The sequence below is a fragment of the Hippopotamus amphibius genome, chromosome 9, assembly GCF_030028045.1.
Source record: "Hippopotamus amphibius kiboko isolate mHipAmp2 chromosome 9, mHipAmp2.hap2, whole genome shotgun sequence".
Classification (NCBI taxonomy): Eukaryota; Metazoa; Chordata; class Mammalia; order Artiodactyla; family Hippopotamidae; genus Hippopotamus; species Hippopotamus amphibius.
In genome coordinates, this window is record NC_080194.1 from 131,854,641 (window position 1) to 131,874,084 (window position 19,444).

At 45.0% G+C, this 19,444-nt stretch overlaps 1 protein-coding gene across 1 annotated transcript in view; it reads right to left on the minus strand.

Annotated features, from left to right (window-relative positions):
* CPPED1 (calcineurin like phosphoesterase domain containing 1) overlaps nucleotides 1-19,444 on the minus strand; it is a 121,195-nt gene that overhangs the window by 95,656 nt on the left and 6,095 nt on the right. The window contains exon 2 of the mRNA XM_057695900.1: nucleotides 1,027-1,245. Coding sequence (XP_057551883.1) covers nucleotides 1,027-1,245 — 219 coding nt within the window. The remainder of the gene's footprint in view (nucleotides 1-1,026; nucleotides 1,246-19,444) is intronic.

The window sequence follows — 19,444 nt, forward strand, 5'->3', positions numbered from 1 at the left end:
CAGTGCTTGCTGCAATGGTCTCTGGGTCATCTCTGTTTCACTAAGCAGAGACCAGGACACAGACAAGAGTGATCATGGGTGCCTGTTCTGCCTCCTGGATGGGCAGGGTGGTTTCCACTTGCTTATACTTGCTCAGCAGGCTTTATCCTTGCCTGGGAGAAAAGGATGTCAGAGTAGGAAAGGGGAATAAAAAAAAGGAAGTGAGTTCTAGAAAGCATCTGTTATGTTCACATTCCTAGTATCTATCTCACTTTTCTTTAGGGGAACCATCCTGTTCTTCTGACCACATGGCTGAAATGAAGCTGACCCCACACCCTGGCTTCATGGGGCTGTGTGAGCTGGATGGGTGCTGGTCTGGAACTTTGGGCCACCAAGAATAAGGCACTTTCTTTCTGTTGTGGTTTCAGTAAGAAGGACATAAACCTAGAGCTCCCAGGAGCCACTAACTAGACAGAGACTGCATGAGAATAAATTCAACCCAGAGGAAAGCAGGGCTGAATGAGGAAGAGACTAAGTCCTGATAGCAAGCTCTAAGCTCCTGGATCCAGCCATACCTGAAGGCCAAATCTGCCCCTGGACTTTGCAGTCCCATAAGGTAATGCAAACTTTAAAAAAAAATTAATCCAGTTCAGGTTAGATTGCCATTTGAAACTGAAAAAGCACCAACAAATACAGAAGAAATAAAAGCATAAGAAGGGAAACGAAAGGAGATTACGTTTATGGATGTGGAATCTGAAAGCAGTTCAAGTTTGTCCCCTGGAAATGAAGAAAGGTGACACATAGGAAGCTGTTCCATTTTTCATAGTAAGCGCAGATCATCAGAACTGTAGCTCTGCCTAATTACTGTGATTAATCTTGCCAAATCCTAAAAATAAAACGAGTGTGTATTTTCTGATGTTTGATGATACCGCAACCGTTGTGAAGAGAAGGAACGAGCCATTCCTGAATAGAGATGTCTTTTAAGACAAATCATTTTTTTCTGGCTGGGGGAAGGAGACAAGGTCACAGCGACAACCTAAGTCTTACCAGGCATGGCGTGGACGAGGTCCCCGCACAGAACAAAGAACTTGGGCTTGGGCTTCAGCTTGTTGATGGCCTGGACGGCCTGCTCCGTCAGTCGGATCTCCTGCTCCCACTCATCACCACCGCTGTCACAGTCCCCAGTGGACCAGGCCTTCATCAGTCCAAACTGTGGGTCTGCACCCTGGATGAAGTAGAATGGGCCTTCCCATTCCCTTTCTTTTTCTTAAGAGAGAGAGAGAGGGAAGAAATATTATAAAATCTGTCAGGGAAAGCATCCAGGTTACTGTGCGAGTGGATACAATATTTTTCTTAAATTAAGTAGGTCATTTTAATAAGCTGCTGTTCAAACACACCATTTTCCTGTCATCATCTAGAGGATTTTGATTTATACTAATTATGCCTGGGACCTGGTGATTCCCAAAGGCCAGGGAAAAACCACGTGGCATAACAGCCACACAACCAAGCTGTTTGTTTAAAAGCTAGACAGTCAAAATGGAGCGCAGAGGCACCGCAGCGTGCTGCACAGAGGATATTAACATTCAATAGTTTTTTAATTAGAATTAAAAATACCCCAAATTGAAAGCTGCCAGAAGTATTATGTTTAAATGACTAGGTGAAATGCTTTCAAATCTTTTACGCCAGGCTTAATAGCACAATTTGCACTGTTTCAGGGGATGTGACCAAATTCTAATTATAAAACTTGGAGCTCGGAAGCTCAGGCTATCTGGTGGGAAAGGCAGGGCCTTAAATGGGGAAGGGTAAAAAAAAAAAAAAAAGGATGCTAACATTTCCAGGGCAGCATGATGTGGGCAGAGGTGAGGTGTGAGGCTGCGGGGCAGGTGTGGGAAGATGAGATTCCTTCATTCTTTATGTACTTAGAAAGCACTTAGGTCACCTGAATGTAAATTACCAGCTGCCCTTCCCATTGGTTCTGCTGGCCCAAAACTTCCCCCAAAGCTTCACGATCCACAGGTCTCTACCCTAATCTGACCAAAAGAACTGCCAGCACTCTGCATTTACACAGCTGGAATCCCCATCAGTGGGCTCGTGGGTTTTAAACTTCGGCCACAGAATCCTTTCTTCAAACAAAACCACAGGTGGGTGACCAGTGTAGACAACACGTAGCCTCCTCTGCCCTAGTGGGCTCCAGGGACAGGGCAGTCCAACACGCCCACTCGTCAGCCCAGATTTTATCCTCAGCCCAGAGAGGTGACGGGACTAGCCTCATGGCCGCCAGCCATCAGCTGCAGGGACAAAACTACCCCACAACCTTGAGTCTGTTTTCTTCTTTTCAAGAAATGAACGTACTTAGCAGGTGAGCTGAATAAATGGCATTTCCTTTGGAAGTACATGAAGATATTAGAATTTCCCAAAAATTCCTTGAAATCATGTCACATCTTTGTGTTCACTCGTCTATTTGGTATTTACTGAGAGCCTGCTGTTTGCCAGGCCCCGTGAGAGGTGCTGATGGCACACAAGTGGACCAAGACAGGTGAGGTCCCGGCTCTCATGGGCTTAGTTCTCATGCAGGAGAGACAGCAAACAAGGAAATAACGCAGAGACTAGAGCGGGAGGGTGCTAAGGGCTCTGCAGAGGATTAAGCCAGAAGCAATGGTTAATTTAAATTAGATGCACAGGGAAGGCCTCTCTGAGGTGGTGTCAAGCTGAGATCTAGATGTCGCACATAAGCTTTTAAAATTCCACGGCCGGGTCTTCTTTGGTGGCGCAATGGTTAAGAATCCACCTGCCAATGCAGGGGACACGTGTGAGATCTCTGGTCTGGGAAGATCCCACATGCCTCAGACCAACTAAGTCCATGGGCCACAACTACTGAGCCTGCGCTCTAGAGCCCGTGCTCCGAAACAAGAGACACCACTGCAATGAGGAGTCTGTGCACCACAACAGAGTAGCCCCCACTCGCTACAACTAGAGAAAGCCTGTGCATAGCAATGAAGACCCAACACAGCCAAAAATAAACAAATAAATTTATTTAAAAAAAAAAATTCCATGGCCACCTTCCCACCCATCAAACCTAGCTTACTATCATCTTAGGAGTGGCTCTCAGGCTTTAGGCCTCCTTTCCTTAATTCCTTCAACTTAAGACAAGCATGTAAACAAACAAATCTACCTGTACATACTTTTCAGAACAAATTGTGTATGTGTGTTAATCACCAGTTCTTAACCTACAGCTTAAAATGCTGGCTGTTCAGTCAAATCACAACTGACTTGAACTCAGTCTAAACAAGGACTGCATGAAACCCTGTTGTGTACATTTCATTACTGAGGACAGCAACCCAGCACTACAACAAATTCCACTCATCTTTATTGAGCCCTTACTACACGTGGTGGAAACACTCCAAGATGCCCGGAAGGCCCCTCAGTCCTGATATTCACATCCTGTGTGATCCCCTCCCCTTGAGTGTGGGCTGGACCTAGTGACTTGCTTCTTATAAGCAGAATACAGTTATGGGATGTGCCTTCAGAGACTGGCTAGATCAAGATATGGAAACCTAAATGCTCCTCGATGGATGAATGGATAAAGAAAATGTGGTATATACATACAATAGAATATTAGCCTTAAAAAAAGGAAATCTTGCCATTTGGGAAAATATGGATGGACCTGGAGACATTAAGCTAAGTGCAATAAGCCAGTCACAGAAACACAGATACTGAACAACCTCACTGGTGTGTAGAGTCAAAATAAACTCACAGAAGCAGAGAGGAGAGTAGAATGGTGGTTTCTAGGGCCTGAGGGGGTGGGGGAAACGGGGAGCTGATGAGCAAAGGGTACAAGTTTCAGTTATGCAAGATAAACAAGTTCTGGACATCTATGAAACAGGATGGTGCCCACAGCTAACAATACTGTATCGGACACTTAAAACTTGCTACAAAGATAGATCTTCAGCGTTCCTATCACTCACACACACACATACACACACACTAATAATAAAGGGGGCGCGAAGAAACTTGAGGAGATGGATGCTGATGGTAGGGATGGTTTCACGAGTCTACACTTATTCCCAAACTCACTGAGTTGTACACATTAAATACATACAGCATTTCACGTGTCACCATACCTCAATACAGTGGTTTTAAAAAAGAGAGATTAGGCTAAAAAGGAAAAGACAGTGACTTTCACCTTGCTCACTCTCCCTCACTCTCTCTCGGAACCCTTGTCCTAGGGGGAAAAGGCTGCCATGACGAGTAGCCCCATGGAAGGGCCAACATGACAAGGAACTGAGGGAGGCCTCTGGCCAACAGCCTGTTTAGAACAGGGGCCTGCCATGCAACAACCTGAAAGAAACCGAATCCTGCCAACAAGCACATGAGTGCACTTGGAAGAGGATTCGCTCTAGGCGAGCTTCTGGATGAGACTGCACCCCAGGTTGACAGCTTGACGGAAGCCTCACGAGACTCTGCAGCAGAAGGACCCAGTTAGGTTGCACCCAGGTTCCTGCGGGAACCTGGGAGATTACACACATGAGTTGTCTCAAGGTGCCAAGTTTCTGGGCAGTGTGTTACATGGATCAGGTAAAGGGCCAGGAAGGAATCATAAAACTACTCCAAGAGCTAAAGCCTGGTGTCATAAAAAACACTGAGATTCTGATTTGTGTTTTAAAGTTCATTGTTGACACTGTTCATTTATTTTACTTGACTAATAACCTTTTTGCACTGATGAATGCTTCTAGCTGTGTCCCTGTTTCTGAGGCAGTTTGCAAAGCTGTTTAAACTGGATAAATTAATCAGGGGGGTGATCGTCACCCCCACGTTGGGGCATAAATCAATCTGCCACAACAAACAGAGTTTATAAACAGTTTTCTACAGCTAACGTTTTAACAAATATAGTTTCCTACAACGATCAGTCTCGAAAAGTCAACAGTCTTTGGAGATATTAAATCTTTCATTATTACCGGTTTACTTAGTAAAATCTTAGAAGAATCTCAATTTTATGATGACAAGGCACAAAATAAACAGATCTGACCTAAAATAAATGACAGCGTGTATGTCACTGTTCCATCTACCTCATCTAATAAAGGCAATCTGGTGAGTCAGGGTTTTGTGTTCTCAAAAGCACCTGGAGCCTCTTAAAGTTCCTGCTACAGAAGTTTGTGGTCTTTGATTTCACCTTAATTTTAATCAAGGTTGAATTACAGATATTTGAAGCTTGTAAGGCTTAGTACTAGATGGAGGGATGTTTTGTAAACTACACTTCCCTGACCCTTCAGAAGGGCAGATTTTCATATCAGGAAAGCGAATTCTTAGCATTTGCATTACATTACTTCACCAAAGTCCAGAGATACCCCCAGGACAGGGCATAGGTATTAGTTGACTGATACCTACAAGAGCTTTCGATGCCTCCCTTTCAGGGCAGAGCAAGTGTCTGGCCCCAGAACAGACCAGCTTCTCTCTTTAGATGCCCAGAAAGCATTGTTCTGGTAGCTCAAACCATGGAAGTCTGGATATGGTGAGGTCCATTCCTAAAGCACCCTGATACACCATCAGGGCATTTAAAAACCACTTAAGGATCCAGTGGTTTGTTTTTAATTTTCTTAGTAAAAGAGCCTAAATGTGAGACAGCCTGGTAAATGCCTGACAACCCACATTAAGGAGCAGAGGTACCTAAAATGGAGGCTGAGGGAGAAGGCGAGGATGACGAGAGAACAGCAACCACTCGGGCTGCACTTGGGCCCACGGAGCAGGGCTGGGCCTCCACCTCAGTCCTCAAGGCGTGGCCCACAGACTAGCAACATCACCACCACTTGGGAATTTGTTGGAAAGCCCACCTCAGACCTACTGAGTCAGAATCTCCACTTCAGCAAATCCCCAGGTGATTTTATGCAAATCCAAGGGTGAGTAGCACAGGCGTGCAACTAATCAAGGAATTGCTTAAACGTGTTCTATATCAAACAGAGGTAAAGCAATTGTTTCCCTAAACTGAAAATAAGGTCTTGGAAGGGTTTTGTTGTTGTTGTCAGGGGTTGTGTTTTTTGTTTTGTTTTGTTTTTGTTTTTGCATATTTTCCTATTCATTCTGACATCCTGCCTATGTCCAGCTCAGGTATTTGGTCCTAAACATTTCTTGGTCTTATCTATTACCATCTAATCATCTCCCTTTAAATCACCTTTCAAAACCAATTCAATATTCTTGGTAAGAATTCCCAGATTCCAGGTAAGAATGTAACCAGGGAATTCATTACTAATTAGTGAGTTCTAATACTTTAGATTTTCACATGACATCATGGCATACAACGAAAGCACCCGTTAGCAACTGTGTGTGTGCAGCTTACACAAATGTGTATTTTCAAAAGCACAACAGAGAGGGTTTTTTGGTTTTTTTTCTTTTGGTCCAAATTTGATACAAGAATGCAGTCAGGGGCTCTGATGACTATGATAAGACCAAGGTCAAATTCTGAGATAAACTCAGTACTTTAGAATGAATGGATTAAAGAATAAAGTGAGTTGATTAAATTAAGATCTCATTGAGTTGATTAAATTAAGATCTCATTCCCGACCCTGACAGTACGAAAGCAAGATTGTAACCTTTTGAAACATTTGACACAAACTGCTGGATAATGCCTATACAGTTCTTAGTGTTAAGACACAGTAATGCACACATTCATTTAACTAAAACACTTAAATCTGCTATGAATAAGAATGTCGACAGTGAATTCAATTTTTCAATGTTAATTTTTTAAACAAATTCAAAGAGATGGTCTATTAGCTATCTACTGGTATGCAACAAATTACCACAAATGCTGCACCTTGAAACAAAACATTATTTATCTCACACAGTTTAGCTGGATCTTTGCTCAACATCTCTCAGAAGCTGCAATCAAAGTGGTGGCTGGGGCTGAGGCCTCATCTGAAGAGCCGGGTAAGGCAGGATGTGCTTCCCTGCTCACTTAGGTGGTTGTGGACTTGGGGGGCTGAGGGTGCCTGTTCCTTGCTGGCTGCCAACCAGAGGCCACCTCTTCCCTGACACACGGACCTCTCCAATGTGGCAGTTCATAATGTGGAAACCTGGTCACCAAAGCCGGCAAGAAAGAGGGTTTGCTAGCAAACAGAAGTTACAATCTTATGTAACAGAAGTGACTGCCCATCACTTTTACCAGGTTCAATTCACTACAATCAAGTCGCTAGGCCAGCCACACTCAAAAGCAGGGGTCACTAGGAGGCAGGTCCTGTCTGCCACAAGCAATAATAACTAACATAATTAACTAATCTCAGGTAACCAAGTTTACACCTGACCCTCCTGGACTGAGCTGAGCGAGCTCATCTGTTGCAGCCCATCCTATGAAGGCTAAAGGCTCACCTGAAACAAGCCCACCTTTCCCCCTTTGTGCTGGAGGGATTCTCAGAGTTACTTTAACCAACACTCTCATTTAACCAAGGCGGGAATAGTGAGGCCTGGCTAGAGAGCTTAGTCATGACTCAAGTTCAAGTTTACACATTTATGAACAACAGCCTCTACTGCTGAGAATCTCAGGGCTGCCCGGCTGGCCTGGAGAGTAGAGAGCATGAAGAAGACGGAATGCTCCCTGGGCTTCCTGCAAGTTGCCCACCTCCGTAAAGACATTTTTGTCTCTAAAAAGTTTCCTTTAAGTGGCGCCTCTTGGTGAATAAGAAGACAGTACACAAAGATAATGCTGGCAAGGCCCAGAGCTTTTCCCCAGGAAGCTGTGACGCTCACAGACCCTGCCAACAGCAAAGGGCTGAGACAGGGGTACAGGCTGGGGCCCAGGAAATCCATCGTCTGTGGTGTGCTGACCACTAACTCCAGGTCTCTGGAGGCGATCTGGCGAGCAGATGTGCTCTGCTTGGCCCACGCAGTGTTTATAAAATTTTGAATTTGTTGCCAACATTTTAAACGCATGACTTTCATATATACACCTGGCTTTCTAGGTTCTCATGGGAAATCTAGCCACACCAGGCCCAACTGGAATGTGCCAGCAACTAGCTGGACTGAGAGGTAACTGCCCCTTGACTGGCATGAATGCTCTGGAATTCACCACGGTCCACACCTGGCCCCATTCACCACCTGGACATCTGGGATGCGAAGCCCTCATCCCCAGTAACCCTTCCATTTGGCTTAGAGGCACAGAAGAGGAGACTCACAAGGTCAGGGGTAAACAACCTGATCGAGACTACAAGGGGTGAGGGGGCAGAGCCAGGCCAATTATGCCACAGAGCCCAGACTTCAGGGCAGGTGATCATACAGGTGAGATCACAAAGAAGACTCATCCAGGTAGGAGTGCTGAGTTCTGCTCAAATGACAAGCCAGCAAAAAACAAGCTCTGAGCTACCAAAACAGACTGCCATAAATAAGCATGCTACCATAGCCTAAATCAAAACTTCAAATTAACTGAAAAATACTTTTTAAAGAAAAAATGGGCCTTACAAAGAAATCTGATTCATCCGTCGTATACAGAGTAACAAGATATGGCCACTTCCAATTTGCAGCTAATGGATGGAGACTGCCATAGAAACAATCTTTCAAAACTGAGGTATAGGGCTTACTTGGTAGCACAGTGGTTAAGAATCTGCCTGCCAACGCAGGGGACACGGGTTCGGCCCAGGAAGATCCCACAGGCCGTGGAGCAACTAAGCCCATGCGCCACAACTACTGAGCCCACGCTCCGCAACTACTGAAGCCACTGCCATGAGAAGCCTGCGCATGGCAACGAAGAGTATCCCCCCGCTCTTTGCCACTACAGAGAGCCCGCATACAGCAACCAAGACCCAGTGCAGCCAATAAATGAAAATAAATAAATTTATTTTTTAAAAATTGAGGGATAAAAAGGACAATGGATTTTGAGTGGTATTAAACCATGGTCAGGAAAGGCCTGTGAGTCTCCTTTAAGCATTATTGAGTACACAGCAACTACATACAGAGAAGAATCTTAAAGACCTTTTAAAATTCACATGATTCCATACCATTAAGCCTTCCTATGAGATTCTGTTTATGTGCCAATATCCTGCCTGAAAGACAGACATTCAAATTGCAACCATTCTTTACAGTTTGCACTTTTAACATTACCAACTAAATGTTTCCTTGGATTTGTCTCTGCCGATATATTTCCTCTCACTCATTTTTATTACACCTTTTGGGCATATCTGTCAATTGTTAATGAAAGTTGACTTTTTAATATATACCAAGAATTAGAAATTGCATTGATTCTTTCACTCTTACCAGTTAATCAATGACTCACTATAACAAACGCACTCCCCAAAAACAAATAAATCACTGCTCCCATCACCCAACTTGGAAAAGGCCTACGGGAGTCAGCCATGTCACTAATTAATATTCTAATAATTTATATTTTCATGATGTGCTAAACTTGCTACTTCACAGGCAACCCCAAATAATTCAAGGTGGAATACAATGATAAATAGCTTTCTTAATTTACTTTCTACAAATAAGAGTCTCATTTTCTAAATCTAATTTGACTCTAGGAAGACAGAGTTAAAATCACAAGATAGTGGTTAAGAAGTGTGAGAGTGTGTAGTCTGATTAACAAGGTTCCTGTCAGCACAACACATCACTACAGTGTAAGAATATTTAAGAATTCAATGTTTTGACTCCTGTTAACTAACCTGACTCTAAATAATACACAAATTGGGACTATAGAGGCCACATTTCTCCACTGGACTATAAAGTTAGAGAATTAACTCAGCATTAACTGACAGCATCATCGTCTTGAGTGAGGTGTCCATTGAGTCCTACCCAGCGTGACCAAGACAGCTCCATGCAGGACTCCCCACTCTGCTGTACCTCAGCCAATCACTGCCATCACGACTCTTCCTAAAATGCGCACCCTGATCATCAAACTCCCTCACAGAAAGACCACTACCTACTCATCTCCACGAGGAAAGGCCTACATTTGCTTTCCCTTCCCAGTACTCTGTCAGCATGTATCACTTGGCCCCTGGCAGGTGGGACGCATTCAGTAAACACTTGGTGAAGGGATTAAATGAAGATGTTAGTGCATCCTCACACATTCCGGCAGCTGGTGCTAAAACGGAGCCCGAAACTTTTCCAGCTGTACCGATTACTGTTCCCACTAGACCAGTGGCTCTAAACCAGGGATGATTTTGACCCCCAGGGCACATCTGATGTCTGGATGTCACGCGGGGAGGGGGATGGGACTCCTGGCATCCAGTGGACAGAGGCCAGGGATGGTGCTAAACATCCCACATTACACAGGGCAGCCCCACAAAAGAATCCAGCCCATGTCAACGCCGAGACTGAGGAACCCTGCACACCATGTACTACAGGATCCCTCCACCTGGACCCTTATCTGCTCTTCAAACACACCCCATGCCTCCCCAACCCTTCCTCCAGGGGCTGCTCTCCATTCTACCAGCTCTTCCTGCTGAGATGCCATCTGGCCTTCCCGGCCCAGCTCCCATGTTACCTCCCCTGACGCCTCCCCTCATTCAGCTAGTTTGTTCTGAGGACAGGTGCCACGCTAGTCACCAGACAGTCAACAGTGGCTAAGGCCACAGGTCCCATTCCTTAAGACCTTACAGAAGGTTAAGTGGTTAAGAATCTGCCTGCCAATGCAGGGGACATGGGTCCGAGCCCTGGTCCAAGAAGATCCCACATGCCATGGAGCAACTAAGCCTGTGCGCCACAACTATTGAGCCTGTGCTCTAGAGCCTGTGAGCCACTATTGAGCCTGAGTGCCGCAACCACTGAAGCCCACATGCCTGAAGCCCGTGCTCCGCAACAAGAGAAGCCACCACAATGAGGAGCCTGTGCGCCACAATGAAGAGTAGCCCCTGCTCGTCGTAACTAGACAAAGCCTGCATGCAGCAACAAAGATCCAATGCAGCCAATTAATAAACACACAAATAAATTTAAAAAAAAGAGATCTTACAGAATGGTGGTAAGAGGGACAACGCAGGTCAACAACTGAGCTCATTACACACTGTGCTCCTCAGCGCCGCAGAAGGAATCAAGGTAATCACGGATGGAGCATCTCGTGGCTGTGCGAGCTTTGCGGTGGATGGAGCAGTGAAGCAACACAGGAGATGAGACCTGAGGACAAGACAGAGCCAGGCCGGGGGGGGGGGGGGGGGGTGACGGACAGTGGGAAATGCACCTCGGTGGGCACAGCAAGGACCAGACCCTGATACCAGGGGCAAATATGAATGTAGGGCAGGGGATAAGGGAGCTCACACGCAGATATGTGGGCTTGGGGAAGGGCTTCAAGCCCCTGTTACCACCATGGGCCTCCAGCTCCCAAGCCCTAACCTGGCTGCAGTACAGCCCAGATTCTGCGGCTTGAGTGCCAGGATCAAATCCCACTTCCACCCTTTACCAACTCTGCGATATGATGCAAGTTCCTTAACCTCTCAGGGCCTCAGTTTCCTTACCTGTAAAGTTACAATAACTCACCTACCTCCAAAAGGTTGTTGTGAGGAATTACTGAGTTAATACATGTGACGCATTTGGACTGGGCACACAGCAAGCAGTCAAGTGTGAGCTCCTAACACCATGACTGTTATTCATGGTGACTCCTACCCCTGTCTTGGCAGACTGAGTTCTCAAAATGTTACCTATTTCTTTGTTCCCCATAGCACATGGCGGGGCTCAGAAAATATCGGATGGTGTGTGTGTGTGTGTGTGTGTGTGTGCGTGTGTGTGTGCGTGCGTGCGCGCGCGCGCGCGCGCGCGTGCACTTTGGTCTTAACATCTTTTCCTTCACATACTGTGGATATTGCTTTGGTTATAAAATGGCAAAGATGGGTAGCTTTACAGATGCCTGGAGGCTTTCTGGCTAAAGAGCAAATGCCAATGAAATGCAATTTTTGCAGTTTCTCACAGTAGCAATCTGCACCGTGAATCACAATCTAAATGTCTTCAGCAATACCCCTCATCTTCCTCTGGGGACTAATTTTATTTTAGTGATTAAAAAAGAAAAAACCAAAAAAACACAACAGTAGCAAAACAATCTTCACCACTTTGGGACTTTTTCTCGTTTAACAATCCAAATGTCCCAATGGTAAGACTGCCGGGACTTAATGCAGCAGTTAACAGCATCTTCCATTAGTGTCTGCCCAGCGTTGGGGGGGGGGGGGTGAGTTTCGGGGTGACAGCTAAGGGATGTGGCATTTCTTTCTGGGGCGGTGAAGATTTCTAAAATTTGTGGTGATGGTGGTACATCTGTGAATAGACTAAAAGCCACCAAATTGTTCACTTTGCAAGGGTGACCTGGGTGGTATGTGAAGCTATTTAAATAAACAAGTAGTGTCCTTCAGGACCCCTCTCCCCCCAGAATAATTAAGTGTGACAGCAAAATCCTCAGAGTCTCCAAATTACATTTCCTAAGGACCACAGTGAATTTAACCAACCTCTTTTCTTGGACTACATGCTTCCAAAAGGTAGCTTTCTGAGATACACAAAAGCTTTTGAGTCACAGCTTGGCTGCCACACTTGCCATTTGGGGATGAGGGGCCTGCCAGCATCTTATCTGCAGCCCTTCAGAGAAGCAGGAAGGCAGATGGGCCAGGACTGCTTAGCCAGGCAGCTTTCAGCATCACTGGCTTTGGCCAGTGCTATTCTAGACAACGTCTAACGGGGGAAAAAGACATTTTCCAAACCTCTCTCCCTTTTCAAAAAGCAGAACTCCATTTGGGGTCTGTGTGTTTTGGGAAGAGGTTTGCTCTGACTTTTGCGCCATTCCCCATGTTCCGCTGCCAAGAGCGCTGGCCCGGTTGGTGCTTTGGGGAGAACTGGAAGAAGGCGCTCGTTTTGGGCAGAGGCAGCCCTGCAGGGACAGGCTGGGCAAACAGAGGCCCTGGATGGGAAGAGAAGGCCACCTTTCCTGAGGGCAGATGCAGCTCTGTGAGCAGACAGGGAGAGGAGGGACCTGCCTGGGAACGAGCGCCGCCCCCTGCAGGTACCTCTGGATAAGGCGCCAACTGCCCAGTGGTGTGAGGTTTGCAAGGGTCCTGCTGACTGGCTCAGTACCTTGGTTTCTGTTGGTTTTGTCCAGAGAAAACATGCTGTGTGTAAGCCGTGGGTTTGGCGGATACACGCACGTGATCCAGGGGGCAGTGTATTCCTTTTCATTCATTCATTCACAAAATGAAAGGCCACCGAAGGTCCACTACTGCCAGACACCGTCCTAGGCCCTGGCTTCCTGCCCAACTCCCCCCAAGGAATTTATCATCTACAGGCAGGAAAGGACATCAAAGTTACAGGAGTAAAGACAAAACTCTAAGTTGTAATAAGTATCATAAAAGAAAAGACTGGGTGAAGGCGAATGACTGCAGGGCACCTAACTTAGAATGGGAGAACCGGCACAGGTCTGAAGTGCGAGGAAGAGAGAGAAGAGGGGGACAGAGAAAAGCCACGGCAAGGGCTGACAGACCCAGTTTCTCTTTCAAAGACATGACTCTGGATGCCATTCAGGGAATGGAATGGAGGGACAAGAGGAGATGCAGAGGCTGTTGGGACTGTCTGGGGGTGAGAGGTGGGGTGGTCAGGTTCACGATGGTGGGAGCCGGGATGCAGAGAGGTGGATGAAGCCCAGATGTTCCCTGGAGGTGCATGGATGGGACCGTGGGCAGCTGAGACATGCAGAGGAGGGAGGACCAGAGGTCAGGAGAGCCCCCCAGGCTGCTGGTGGGACAGAGGAGCTGGGGGAGACTGGGAAGGAGTGGACTGGGGGGGAAGATGAGGTGCTCTGTCCTACTCCAGTGTGTTCTGCTCGTGAGGCCAGAGGGCTGGGAGCCTAAAGAGCTGTGTTCTCCTCTCAACCCTCCTGCTTACTGGTTTGGGACTTGAAACCACCAAAGTGCCCCCACACAGATGAAATCAACGCACTCAACAACAACATCACCTGGCTGCTCCTTAAGACACATCTGGCCAACACACAGCCTCCTTCTCACAAATGAGGACCTTTGCCATTAGCTCAAGGATTTTTCTTCTTTTCTTTAAACAAGGCTACAGGGCTTCCCTGGGGGCGCAGTGGTTAAGAATCTGCCTGCCAATGCAGGGGACATGGGTTCGATCCCTGGGCTGGGAGCAACCAAGCCCATGCGCCACAACTACTGAGCCTGCGCTCTAGAGCCTGAGAGCTATAGCTACTGAAGCCCAAGTGCCTAGAGCCTGTGCTCCACAACAAGAGAAGCCCCTGCAATGAGAAACCACCGCACTGCAGTAAAGGGTAGCCCCCACTTGCCACAACTAGCCTGTACACAGCAACGAAGACCCAACACAGCCAAAAATAAATAACAAATAATAAATCTCTAAAACAAATAAACAAAAAACAAGGCTACATGGGAGAGTTTGGACATTCTTTCGCTCAACAAATGTTTCCTGGGTGTCTGACTCCACATGAGACTTGGTCCTGAGAGTGGCTGGCAGCAGTTCCGGGGCTTCTGGAATCTCTGGTTGCCCTGGCCCCATGTTACTGCCCCTTGGTCACTGGAGGGTTTGACTAAGTTAAAAATCACATATTGCACAAACATGAAAAGTTGTCTGTTAGTCCTCTCCGTGAAGAAGACACTCTCTTAACAGAAGTCCACTAGACCAAATGTGAAGGAGTCCCAACACTCTCCATGCCTCTATGAAGGCTCTGACCATGGCCGAAGGCAAGCAGATGGCCCTCCCATGCTCTGTACACAACAGTGTCTGTCAGGAGGTGTCCCCAAATCTGTTCGTGCTAACACTTATTTTTAAATTGCCTAATTTAATTAAACATGTAAACCAGAGAAATACAAATGTAAAAAAGGGTTGTTTCTATTGAAGCAAAGATGGATGCTTTGGGAAGACTCAATAAAAGCAAGCTGGTAAAAATAAAATACTATTGAATAGTGTTGGGGAGGCAAGTGTAAAAGATCTGATGAAAAAGTATAAACCTAGAAGAATCCTTTGCTCAGAGTGCTCTCTTAAGTGATTTTTAACTGACTACTTACTCCACTGGAAAAAACCCAAACTGGACAAGATTCATTACGGGTGTTGTTTATGTAAGAAAGGCTCCCCCGCAGGCCCATCTGTAAACCCATATTACAAGACACAACCTTGGCCTGACCTCAAAAGATAGGTAAATGAATGTACATTTATAGTTTACATTAAAACAAAATGTCAGGGACTTCCCTGGTGGCACAGTGGCTAAGACTCTGCCTGCCAATGCAGGTGACATGGGTTTGATCCCTGGGCCGGGAAGATCCCACATGCCATGGAGCAACTAAGCCCGTGCGCCACAACTACTGAGCTTGCGTGCTGCAATTACTAAGCTCGCGCACCTAGAGCCCGTGCTCCACAAGAGAAGCCACGGCAATGAGAAGCCAGCGCACCACAACAGAGTAGCCCCTCCACCCCCCACTTGCCACAGCTAGAGAAAAAAGCCTGCGTGCAGCAACGAAGACCAACACAGGCAAAATAAATAAAGAATAAAAATTAAAAAAATTTTTTTAAAATGAAATGTCAAAAATGTGTAATTTTTTAATGATTCCCTTCTTTAGCTAATTTTTTCTATTCGGTGAGAAACTACCAGTCTTCTACTGTGGTTAAAAAAAAAAAAAAAGGAAAATTTCTAATTAGACCCTTATCTACACCATAAGTAAAAATTTACTCTATATAGACCCAGACCTAAATGTAACAGCTCCAATTATAATACTCTTAAAAGAAAAAACAGGAATAAATCTTTACAATTTGGGTTTAGGTAAATATTTCTCAGATATGGCATCGAAAGTACAAGTAATAAAAGAGGAAGTTGATAACTGGGCCTTCATCAGAGTTAAAAACTTGGGTGCTACAAATGGTATCATCAAAAGTGAAAAGACAAGCCACAGAATGGGAGAAAATATTTGCAAATCATATATTTGACAAGTGACTTGTATCCAGAACATATAAAAAACTCTTACAACTCAATAATAAAAACATAAATAACCCTATTACAAACCAGGCAGAGAGGGACTTCCCTGGTGGCGCAGTGGTTACAAATCCGCCTGCCAGTGCAGGGGACACCTGTTTGAATCCTGGTCCGGGAAGATCCCACATGCCTTGGAGCAACTCAGCCCACGCACCACAACTACTGAGCCCTCGTGCCACAACTACCGAAGCCGACCCACCTAGAGCCTGTGCTCTGCAAGAGAACCCTCCACAATAAGAAGCCCATGCACCACGATGAAAAGTAGACCCTGGCTCTCTGAAACTAGAGAAAGCCCAGGCACAGCAATGAAGACCCAATGCAGCCATAAATAAATTTATATTAAAAGAAAAACCCAGGCAGAGGATCTGAATAGACATTTCTTCAAAGATTACAAACAGCCAATAAGTATGTGAAAAGACATTTATCATCATTAGGCACTAGCAAAATGCAAGTCAAAACCACAATGAGATTCCCCTTCACACCCATTTGCTTGGTTATAATCAAAAATACGAAGTGTGGAGGAGGATATGGAGAAATCAGAACCCATATGTACTGCTGCCAGGAATGTAAATGGTGCTGCTGCTTTGGAAACCAATTGGTGGTTTCTTAAAATGCTAAACACAGTTACTTATGCCAATCCTAGGTATCTACCCAAGAGAAATGAAACATACATCCATACAAAAAGACTTCTCTGTGGATGTTCATAACAGCCTTATTCATGATAGCCAGTGTCCAAACAGGGGAATGTCTGCCAACGTCCAAAAAATATTCCAAGTGCTCATCAATGGGGGAACAGATAAACAAAATGTGGTAATTCATACACTGGAATATTGTTCAGTAAAAAGGAACAAAATGCTGATACACACTGCAACGTGGGTGAATCTTGAAAAGATTACATTAAGGGAAAGAAGCCAGTCACAAAAGACCACAGATTATATGATTCCATTTATATGGAAAGTCCAGAAAAGGCAAAGCTATGGAGGTAAATTAGCAGTTGCCTTTGCTGGGAATGGAAACATAAAGAGACTGAAAATGGACACAAAGTATCCTTTTTTGGGGAGACAGAGACTTCTAAAATTCAGATGTTATACCACTCTGTAAATTTATTAAAAACCAGTGAGACTTCAAACGAGTGAATATTATGGTACCTCAATAAAGTTATTTAAAAATAGAAAAGCAAAGAAAAAAGGCATCCAAAAGTAAAAAGTTCATTTGTCTTTTGGAAATGTTATAATGGGAACTTTATGCACTGATTTTTACAGACGATGAGAATGAGGGAATAAATAATCGAAATTCCTACTTTAGTCACAGGAGCCATTCTCAAACAGGGAACTGATTTGGCCTACATGCATGGCACAATTAAAGGTATTCATTTCATTGTTTTCATTGATAGGTTAGAATTTTTTACACCTCAATATTTCCAACCCTGTTCAGACTTGAACAAACATTTCCAGGTCTATTGTTTCTAGAGAAGTTCTTAGGTGAGAACTAGAAGGGATGAAGTACATTATTCTTTAGAGATTTCATTTATTCTCTATAAGTGAGAGGGTGTTCAGAAGGGACGAAGAAATATTCAGAATTAGTGAATAGAGTTGGCTCCTCTGAAACAGCTGCGGATGTTTAAAACGTCCAGGGAAATCTCTTTTTAGGTAAATCACTGAAGATCCTTGTTCTCTAAGGGGGAAAAATATTCCAGTGGTAAAATAAACTGGAAAAACTGATTAGGACCGGAAAACAATTAAATATAGGCAATTTTGAAAACATATTTTATCTTGATATTTCTCCCTGTGAGAATTTCTTCAAAACAGGTGTCATAAACTTTTCAGAAAGACAACTATTTGCTAGGAGGAAGCAGTCTTAATTAGGATATGTGTCAAGGAAATATAATTATCAATTTGCCTAATTAAAATGAATATTTGAACATGTCTGAGTATTGTGAGCCTTCTCAGGTGAGACATGTACAACTTACTTTCTATAAACATCTGTTGACAGAGCCTAGCAGATTGTGTTAACAGCAAATGGATGACTGAAGCCAGGCTTTGCATACAACTCTCCTGGAGGAAGTGCATGGGAAAATTGTTACTCAAAAATCACCAGGGGGAGGTGGTCTTAAAGTGCTTGCCATAGACAGTGTCCCCCCAAAATTCTTACGCTGAAATCTAACCCCAAATGTGATATTTGGAGATGGGGACTTTGTAATGTGATTAAGTCCCGAGGGCTTAGTACTGGGATTATTGCCCTTATAAAGAGACCCTAGAGCCCTCACTCCTTGCTTCCTCCATGTGAAGACACAGCAAGAAGACAGCCTTCTACTATCATGCTTACATGTCATTACATGTCATTATACAGCACATGTCATTATACAGCACATACACATTGTATGTAAAAGGTACAACTCCAAGAGTGAGCTGTAATATAAACTGTGGACTTTGGGTAATTATGTTGTGTCAATATATGTACATCAATTGTAACAAACATACCACTCTGGTGGGGGATGCTGGTAATGGGGGAGGCTGTGCATGTGACGGGGCAGGGGACATAATATGGGAAATCTCTGTACCTTCCTCTCAATTTTTCTATGAACCTAAAACTGATCTAAAAAAGAAAGTCTTAAAAAAAAAAGAAAAGAAAAGAAAAAAGAAGACAGCCGTCTATGAACCAGGAAGAGGGCTCTCACCAGACACTGAATCTCAGGTTCCTTGACCTTGGACTTCTGGTCTCCAGAATGTGAGCAATATATTTCTGTTGCTTTTACGCCATTCAGCCTATGGTGTTTTGTTAGAGCAGCCCGAGTTGACTGACACAGCACTCTTTCATTCATTTGACAAGCTTCACTTGAGAAACTGTTTAATTCTGGAGGGGGCTTCCTATAGGGAGTGTGAGGGTTATCAGGGCTGTGATTTTAGGCACAGTTGCTTGAGTTCACCAAAACCTCTTTGACAGGCAATGTGTATTTTGGCAAGAGGCAGAAAAAGCCAGTTCCTTTCCTTTCTCTTCCAAGCCTGCCCTTGGGGCAACTCTACCAGCTTGCCACTTGCCCACAGAGCCTGAACTGGCAATGGACCCTCCAAGAGCATCATTTAAAGTCACCAGCAATACTAATAGGGAACTAGGACCCAGGGAAGTCAGCGACATCAGTAGAGGCAGCCTGGAGGTACACTAGGTGTTCAACATCTAGAGAAGAGTTCTCCGCCTGACCCTCCAAGGCTGGGCCTCTAAAAGCCCTGAGCTACATGACACATACTGGGCATGCCCACTGGGGCTGCTCAACCTGCAGAGGAGACCAAGTGCAGGCCCCACTTCTACAAGTCCAGGGTCATTTTCCCTCCTATCTCAATTTATCTTCTAGGTCTCTCTTCATCCCCTCCCTGGGCCCCATTCTTTTCCAGGTGAACACTTCTCTTGTTCTCTGGTCCCACGGCAGCCCTGGGGCAGCTCCAGTGGGCTAGTAACTTTCACACTTCAGCACCCCCATAATCTCCACCAGAAGCCCCTACCACCTCAACATATGCCTCCAGCGACTGAAAAATCAAC